The sequence below is a fragment of the Salmo trutta genome, chromosome 38 (genome assembly GCF_901001165.1).
Source record: "Salmo trutta chromosome 38, fSalTru1.1, whole genome shotgun sequence".
Taxonomy (NCBI): Eukaryota; Metazoa; Chordata; class Actinopteri; order Salmoniformes; family Salmonidae; genus Salmo; species Salmo trutta.
The window spans coordinates 31,071,337-31,081,289 of NC_042994.1; the positions used below are offsets into that span (position 1 = coordinate 31,071,337).

At 41.3% G+C, this 9,953-nt stretch overlaps 1 protein-coding gene across 1 annotated transcript; it reads right to left on the reverse strand.

The window, feature by feature from the left end:
• Positions 1 to 250: 250 nt before the first annotated feature.
• On the reverse strand, positions 251 to 9,953 carry LOC115177676 (zinc finger protein 180-like). Its single transcript, XM_029738624.1, has 2 exons — positions 9,819 to 9,953; positions 251 to 1,765 (listed from the first exon to the last, which is right to left on the reverse strand). Exon 2 carries the CDS (start codon positions 1,698 to 1,700, stop codon positions 645 to 647), a length of 1,056 nt encoding a protein of 351 aa, XP_029594484.1. The 5' UTR covers positions 1,701 to 1,765; positions 9,819 to 9,953; the 3' UTR covers positions 251 to 644.

Genomic DNA, 9,953 nt, shown 5'->3' on the forward strand with positions numbered 1-9,953 from the left:
ACTAGTTAGCTTCACATTCTAGCTCAGGCTACATGCTATCCGTATTATGAAGATGGATATTGATCTGGCACCCACTCAAGCATGCTTGAGCTAGGCTTGTAACTGCACGTTTATGTCGCACGTGGCTAGTTGAACACAAAACTCTTCATGGAGACAGACGATGCTGAAACATCAATCCATGTCAGTGACACATTTTAATTTGTGCCGAAATCAAAATGAAAGAAAAGTTATATTCTTGCAAATTCAGCAGTGAAGTATGCTTTTATAAGACCCATCTTTATTTTATTAATGTGGCATAAACATAAACCCATTCTCAGTCAAAGATATCAGCCAATGGGAGCACTGTGTGTGTTTCCTGATAAACGTTAAGTCCATGTGATGTGGCTTCAAACAATGTCCCAACATTCTAAAAATGACCACTTCTTTTAAAGAACGTCCAGGTTTGTCACACAGTTCCTTTTTGTTAAGTGGTGAAGGAAATAATGTTTTCCTGTATGCATAGACAGGTTCGAATTGATATGGATGGTAAAAGGTACACAAATGTAAAAAGGATTAAATTACACAGTATAAATAATGGCTTCGGACGTTTCTCTCCGGAGTGAGGATTCATTCATGCTCTTTCAGTTGATAAAACCATTAACATTTCATTCCACAGTGGGAACAGTAGAAGGCTTCTCCTTTGTGTGTCTATGCTCGTGCACTTTCATGTTCCATAAATTCTTAAAACTCTTTTCACATTGAGAACAGTGGAAAGGTTTCTCCACAGAGTGTATTAGCTCATGTTTTTTCAGGTATCTTGACTGGGTGAAATCCTTCCCACACTGGAAGCAGTGGAAAGGTTTCTCTACAGAGTGTGTTAGCTCATGTCTTTTCAGGTGTCCTGATAAAAAAAATGTCTTTCCACACTGAGAACAGCGGTAAGGCTTCTCTCCTGTGTGTGTCCTCTCATGATATTTCAGGTCCCTCGGTCGGGCAAAACTTTTTTCACACTGGGGGCAGTGGTAAGGTTTCACTCCAGAGTGTATTCTTTTATGTTCCTTGAGGTATTTTGATGAGGAAAACGTCTTTACACACTTAGAGCAATGGTAGGGTTTCTCTGCTGTGTGTGTTTGCTCATGTTCCTTCAGGGACCCTAATGCAAAAAAATTCTTGCCACACTGGGAACAATGGAAAGGTTTCTCATCAGAGTGTGTTATCTCATGTTTTCTCAGAGAATCTGATGAGAAAAATGTATTTTCACACTGGGAGCAGTGATAAGGCTTATATACAGAGTGTATTAGCTCATGATTTTTTAGGTTTCCTAACTGGGTAAATCTCTTCCCACACTGGGAGCAGTGGTAAGGCCTCTCTCCAGTGTGCGTTCTTTTATGCCCTTTTAGATGCCCTAACTGGGAGAATCTCTTTCCACAATGAGAGCAGTGGTAAGGCTTCTCCCCGGTATGTGTTTTCTCGTGTATTTTCAGGCTCCCTAACCAGCTAAAACTCTTTCCACACTGAGAGCAGTGGTGAGGCCTCTCCCCAGAGTGTATTCTCTCATGTTGTTTCAGGCCATCTAACCGGCTAAATTCCTTACCACAGTCTGAACAGTGGTATGGCTTTTCTCCAAAGTGTATTATTCTTTTATGTACTTTCAGGTATTCTAATGTAGTAAAACTCTTTCCACAGTGGGAGCAGGGATGTCGTCTTTCTGGTTTGGGCATCTCTGGGTCTGGTTCCACTGAGGGACTCTTCCCGCTGTCAGAGTTAGAATCTGGTCTCTCTCCTGCTAAAGAGAGTATTTGATTAAACAGAGAGACCTGAATGAAACCTCCACATGATAAAACTGTCTTCCTATGAGTTAATCTAGACCAGGTCCCCCAATAAAAGAGCAGAGTGCGTCATCACTGAGTGGCTGTAGTGCTTTGAGGCTAATATAAACACTATCAAACTTAGTGTTGTTATGCATATATTAGACCTAATGGGTAAATAGACTAGTCAGTATAGGATACATGTATTAGACCTAATAGATAAATAGACTAGTCGGTATAGGATACATTAAGGGAGTAGTACACAGTGTTGTATGAGATCTTCAGTTTCTTGGCAATTTCTCGCATGGAATAGCCTTCATTTCTTAGAACAAGAATAGACTGACAAGTTTCAGAAGAAGGTTCTTTGTTTCTGGCCATTTTGAGCCTGTAATCAAACCCACAAATGCTGATGCTCCAGATACTCAACTAGTCTAAAGAAGGCCAGTTTTATTGTTTCTTTAATCAGAACAACAGTTTTCAGCTAACATAATTGCAAAAGCGTTTTCTAATGGTCAATTAGCCTTTTTAAAATGCTAAACTTGGATTTGCTAACACAACGTGCCATTGGAACACAGGAGTGATGGTTGCTGATAATGGGCCTCTGTATGCCTATGTAGATAATCCACAAATAATCAGCCATTTCCAGCTACAATAGTCATTTACAACATTAACAATGTCTACACTGTATTTATGATCAATTTGATGTTATTTTAATGGACAAAAAAAATGTGCTTTTCTTTCAAAAACAAGGACATTTCTAAGTGACCCCGAACTCTTGAATGGTAGTGTATATCCTAACATGATCCATGTTGTAAACAGAGTTCTGCATGAATTCCGACTCTTTCAACTTGCAACAAAACAATTTTATGAAATCTAATATTGTTAGCAATCTAACGTTGTTTAACACGGTCAAGTCCGGTTTCTGTGCAATCCTCAGACACTCTAGAAGGCAACCAAACTTGTTTCAAAATTCTACATTACGTATTGGCTATACAACACCTGAATTAGCCCATGAAGGGTCTTGGTCCAATGACCACCTATCGTTTTGAAACCTAGCTAGATGGCCAATGAGCTGGGCTTTCCAGCAGTATGTGAACGCTGTTTGTAGGACAAACAGCCATCACGCTGGAGCTGTCAATAGAGTTCATGTGTGGCTGAGTTGGTAGAGCATGGTGTTTGCAACGCCAGGGTTGTGGGTTCGATTCCCACGGGGGACCAGTACGGAGAAACAAATGTATGCATTCACTACTGTAAGTCGCTCTGGATAAGAGCGTCTGCTAAATGACTAAAATGTAAATGTAAAAAGGAACAACTGTAGTCTACGTTTCACATCAGTTCGTTTATATTTTTTATAGATTTTTATGTATATATATGTATGTATGTATATATATATACACACACACACACACACACACACACACACACACACACACACACACACACACACACACACACACACACACACAGACATATACATACATACATACATACATACATACATACATACATACATACATACATACATACATACATATACACAGACATACATACATATACACAGACATATACATACATACATACATACATACATACATACATACATACATACATACATACATACATACATACATACATACATACATACATACATACATACATACATACACTTAGGTTGGAGTCATTAAAACTCATTTTTCAACCACTCCACGAATTTCTTGTTAACTTCTTATGGCTGGAATCCTGTAAACGGGATCGATATGACAACAGCCAGTGAAAGTGCAGGGCGCCAAATTCAAACAGAAATCTCATAATTAAAATTCCTCAAACATACAAGTATTTTACACCATTTTAAAGATAAACTTGTTGTTAATCCCACCACAGTGTCCGACTTCAAAAAGGCTTTACTGCGAAAGCACACCAAACGATTGTTTGGTCAGCAACTAGTCACAGAAAAACACAGCAATTTTTCCAGCCAAAGAGAGGAGTCACAAAAAGCAGAAATAGAGATACAATTAATCACTAACCTTTGATGATCTTCATCAGATGACACTCATAGGACTTCATGTTACACAATACATGTATGTTTTGTTCAATAAAGTTCATATTTATATCCAAAAATGTGTTTACATTGGCGCGTTACATTCAGAAATGTTTTGCTTCCAAAACATCCGGTGATTTTGCAGAGAGCCACATCAATTTACAGAAATACTCATCATAAATGTTGATGAAAATACAAGTGTTATGCATGGAACTTTAGATCAACTTCTCCTTAATGCAACCGCTGTGTCAGATTTCAAAAAAGCTTTACCAAAAAAGCACACCATGCTATAATCTGAGTACGGCGCTCAGACACAAAAGAAGCCATACAATATATCCGCCATGTTGGAGTCAACAGAAGTCAGAAATAGCATTATAAATATTCACTTACCTTTGATGATCTTCATCAGAATGCACTCCCAGGAATCCCAGTTCCACAATAAATGTTTGTTTTGTTCGATAAAGTCCATCCTTTATGTCCAAATACCTCCGTTTTGTTCGCGCCTTCAGTTCACAAATCCAAATTCACAACGCGCAGGCCAGACAAACTCAAATTCCATTACAGTTCGTAGAAACATGTCAAACGATGAATAGAATCAATCTTTAGGATGTTTTTATCATAAATCTTCAATTATGTTTCAACCAGAGAATTCCTTTGTCTTTAGAAATGCAATGGAACTCAGCTACCTCTCACGGGCGCGCGCATGACTGAAGCTCATGCCCTTCTGGCAGACCCATCACTCAATCAGCTCTTATTCTCCCCCACTTCACAGTAGTCGGTTAGGACTTCTACTTTGTGCATGACACAAGTAATTTTTCCAACAATTGTTTAGACAGACTATTTCACTTATAATTCACTGTATCACCATTCCAGTGGATCAAAAGTTCACATACACTAAGTTGACTGTGCCTTTAAACAGTTCGGAAAATACCAGAAAATTATGTCATGGATTTAGAAGCTTCTGATAGGCTAATTTACATAATTTGAGTCAATTGGAGTTGTACCTGTGGATGTATTTTCAAGGCCTACCTTCAAACTCAGTGCCTCTTTGCTTGACATCATGGGAAAATCAAAAGAAATCAGCCAAGACCTCAGAAAAGAATGTAGACCTCCACAAGTCTGGTTCATCCTTGGGAGCAATTTCCAAACGCCTGAAGGTACCACGTTTATCTGTACAAATAATAGTATGCAAGTATAAACACCATGGGACCTCGCAGCCGTCATACCCCTCAGGAAGGAGATGCGTTCTGTCGCCTAGAGATGAACGTACTTTGGTGTGAAAAGTGCAAATCAATCCCAGAACAACAGCAAAGGACCTTGTGAAGATGCTGGAGGAAACAGGTACAAAATTATATATATCCACAGTAAAACAAGTCCTATATCGACATAACCTGAAAGGCCGCTCAGCAAGGAAGAAGCCACTGCTCCAAAACCGCCATAAAAAAGCCAGACTACGGTTTGCAACTGCACATGGGGACAAAGATTGTACTTTTTGGAGAAATGTCCTCTGTTCTGATGAAACAAAAATAGAACTGTTTGTCCATAATGACCATTTATGTTTAGAGGAAAAAGGTGGGGGCTTGCAAGCCGAAGAACACCATCCCAACCGTGAAGCACGGGGGTGACAGCATCATGTTGTGGGGTTGCTTTGCTGCAGGAGGGACTGGTGCACTTCACAAAATGGATGGCATCATGAGGTAGGAAAATTATGTTGATGTATTGAAGAAACATCTCAAGACATCAGCCAGGAAGTTAAAGCTTGGTCGCAAATGGGTTTTCCAAATGGACAATGGCCCCAAGCATACTTCCAAAGTTGTGGCAAAATGGCTTAAGGACAACAAAGTCAAGGTATTGGCCGGGCCATCACAAAGCCCTGACCTCAATCCTATAGAAAATGTGTGGGCAGAACTGAAAAGGCGTGTGCGAGCAAGGAGGCCTACAAACCTGACTCAGTTACCAGCTCTGTCAGGAGGAATGGGCTAAAATTCACCCAACTTATTGTGGGAAGCTTGTGGAAGGCTACCCAAAACGTTTGACCCAAGTTAAACAATTTAAAGGCAATGCTACCAAATACTAATTGAGTGTATGTAAACTTCTGACCAACTGGGAATGTGATGAAAGAAATAAGCTAAAATAAATCATTCTCTCTACTATTATTCTGACATTTCACATTCTTAAAATAAAGTGGTGATCCTAACTGACCTAAGACAAGGAATTCTTACTAGGATTAAATGTCAGGAATTGTTAACTGAGTTTAAATGTATTTGGCTAAGGTATATGTAAACTTCTGACTTCAGCTATATACAGTGGGGAGAACAAGTATTTGATACACTGCCGATTTTGCAGGTTTTCCTACTTACAAAGCATGTAGATGTCTGTAATTTTTATCATAGGTACACTTCAACTGTGAGACGGAATCTAAAACAAAAATCCAGAAAATCACATTGTATGATTTTTAAGTAATTAATTTGCATGTTATTCTAAGGTATTTGAATAACGCGCCACGGGATTCAACTGGCTGTTGAGTAGTAGCCCAGAGAGGTTAAGAACAGCTGGCTGGTTAGACACTCTATCGGCAGGACAGAACCTCTGGTAAGACACGGGGCGGTGGTAAGGTTTCTCCACAATATGCATTTATGTAAACAACTGCTGGTGCACGATATCTAATATTAAAGAAGTCTCAAGGTTTTGCTTGCCTGGGGTAGAGTATCTCATGATAAGCTGTAGACCACACTATCTACCTAGAGAAGTTTCATCTGTATTTTTCGTAGCTGTCTACATACCACCACAGACCGAGGCTGGCACTAAAACCGCACTCAATGAGCTGTATTCTGCCATAAGCAAACACGAAAATGCTCATCCAGAGGTGGCACTCCTGGTGGCCGGTGACTTTAAAGCAGGGAAACTTTAGTCAGTTTTACTTCATTTTTACCAGCTTGTTAAAATTCTAGAACACCTTTACACTACACACAGAGACGTGTACAAAGTTCTCCCTCGCCCTCCATTTGGGAAATCTGACCACAACTCTATCCTCCTGATTCCTGCTTACAAGCAAAAATTAAAGCAGGAAGCACCAGTGACTCGGTCTATAAAAAAGTGGTCAGATGAAGCAGATGCTAAACTACAAGATTGTTTTGCTATCACAGACTGGAACATGTTCCAGGATTCTTCCGATGGCATTGAGGAGTACACCACATCACTGGCTTTATCAATAAGTATATCGAGGACGTCGTCCCCACAGTGACTGTACATACATACCCCAACCAGAAGCCATGGATTGCAGGCAACATTTGCAGTGAGCTAAAGGGTAGAGCTGCCGCTTTCAAGGAGCGGGACTCTAACCCGGAAGCTAATAAGAAATCCCGCTATTCTCTCCAACGAACCATAAAACAGGCAAAGCGTTAATACAGAAATAAGATCGAATCGTATTACACCGGCTCCGACGCTCGTCGGATGTGGCCGGGCATGCAGACTATTTAAGACTACAAAGGAAAGCACAGCCGAGAGCTGCCCAGTGACACGAGTCTACCAGACGAGCTAAATAACTTCTATGCTCGCTTCGAGGCAAGTAACACTGAAACATGCATGAGAGCATCAAATGTTCCGGACGACTGTGTGATCTCGCTCTCCGCAGCCGATGTCAGTAAGACCTTTAAACAGGTCAACATTCACAAGGACACAGGGCCAGACGGATTACCAGGACGTGTACTGTGAGCATGTGCTGACCAACTGGTAAGTGTCTTCACTGACGTTTTTAACCTCTCCCTGTCTGAGTCTGTAATACCAACATGTTTCAAGCAGTCCCTGTGCCCAAGAACACTAAGGTAACCTGCCTAAATGACTACCGACCCGTAGCACTCACGTCTGTAGCCATGAAGTGCTTTGAAAGGCTGATCATGGCTCACATCAACACCATTATCCCCGAAACCCTAGACTCACTCCCATTTGCATACCACCGCAACAGATCCACAGATGATGCAATCTCTATTGCACTCCACACTGCCCTTTCCCACCTGGACAAATGGACAAAAGGAACACCTAGGTCAGAATGCTATTCATTAACTACAGCTCAGCGTTCAACACCATAGTGCTCTCAAAGCTCATCAGTAAGCTAAGGACCCTGGGACTAAACACCTCTCTCTGCAACTGGATCCTGACGGGCCGCCCCCAGGTGGTAAGGGTAGGTAACAACACATCCGCCACCCTGACAATTAACATGGGGGCCCCTCAGGGGTGCGTGTTCAGTTCCCTCCTGTACAACCTGTTCATTCATGACTGCATGGCAAGGCACGACTCCAACACCATAATTATGCTTGTTGATGACACAACAGTGGTAGGCCTGATCACCGACAACGATGAGACAGCCTATAGGGATGAGGTCAGAGACCTGAACATGTGGTGCAAGGACAACAACCTCTCCCTCAACGTGATCAAGACAAAGGAGATGATTGTGGAATACAGGAAAAGGAGGACCGAGCACGCCCCCATTCTCATCGACGGGGCTGCAGTGGAGCAGGTTGAGAGCTTCAAGTTCCTTGAGGTCCACATCACCAACAAACTAACATGGTCCAAGCACACCAAGACAGTCATGAAGAGGGCACGACAAAACCTATTCCCTCTCAGGAGACGGAAAAGATTTGGCATGGGTCCTCAGATCCTCAAAAGGTTTTACAGCTGCACCATCGAGAGTATCCTGACTGGTTGCATCACTGCCTGGTATGGCAACTGCTCGGCCTCCGACTGCAAGGCACTACAGAGGGTAGTGCGTATGACCCAGTACATCACTTCCTGCCATCCAGGACCTCTATACCAGGCAGTGTCAGAGGAAGGCCCTAAAAATTGTCAAAGACTCCAGCCACCCTAGTCATAGACTGTTCTCTCTGCTACCACATGGCAAGCGGTACTGTAAAACCAAGTCTAGGTCCAAGAGGCTTCTAAACAGCTTCTACCCCCAAGACATAAGACTCCTGAATAGCTAATCAAATGGCTACCCAGACTATGTGCACTGCCCCCCCCCCCCCACCATGTTGCTGCTACTCTCTGTTATTATCTATGCATAGCTACTTTAATAACTCTAACTCATATATATATTAGATAAACAGTTTGATATCAATATAGTTTACGTGTTTGTAGATCATTTATTTTAAAGGTAAAAAAAATACAAATCTTAAATGGTGAAATAGTTTGACAACCCTGTTTGTAAGCTTTCAAAAGAGATCAAACTCAACTGTTGATCTTTTCCAGTGATGAAGACATGGATGTCTCAGGGTAGGGTATGCAAAGTGGGTGAACTTTGACCTCCTATCTCTTGTCTAATAAATCAGACTGACCAATTCTTGATATACAGTCTGGGGGGGGAAACATATTGCAAAATTGAATAAAATTGGAACTTACTCTACCGGTTGTTTGTGTGCTTGGTCCTTCAGTGGGTCAACATTTTAAACAATGTGCGTGGCTATACAAATCAAATCAAACATTGTCACATGCGCCAAATACAACAACCGTGAAATGCTTTACTTACAAGCCCTTAACCAACAGTGCCGTTCAAGAAGAAAATATTTACCAAGTAGACTAAAATAAAAAGTAATAATAAAAAGTAACACAATAAGAATAACGAGGCTCTATACATACCTACCCAATGGAAGGCTCTATACATACCTACCCAATGGAAGGCTCTATACATACCTACCCAATGGAAGGCTCTATACATACCTACCCAATGGAAGGCTCTATACATACCTACCCAATGGAAGGCTCTATACATACCTACACAATGGAAGGCATCACCATAAATCGGAACTAACCCTCTACTGAATGTTTTGGCATTGAAGTCACCAAAATGGGTGCAGTCAGAAAGTGATTGTAATCATATGGAATTACCCAATTCCTACAGTACAGAACAAGTGTAGAACTTCAGTAGAACGCCCCTTAAAAACCACACGGTGGTTCAACAGCTGTACAGAGTTTGTGCCCGTTTTTAAAACAATACTCACTGGTGTTATTCAGATCTTCAGCCTCCTCCTCCCCTTTCACTCCCAAAACGTCTTCCTTCTCTTTTATTGAGATAGCCTCCTCTTCTTTCACTATTACATCCTTCTCTTCTTCTTTCAATGTGATATCCTCATCTT

What these genes read in the sequence shown, in the direction of transcription:
- LOC115177676 (XM_029738624.1), bottom strand. Translation starts at nt 1,700, where the DNA reads ATGCCCAAACCAGAAAGACGACATCCCTGCTCCCACTGTGGAAAGAGT.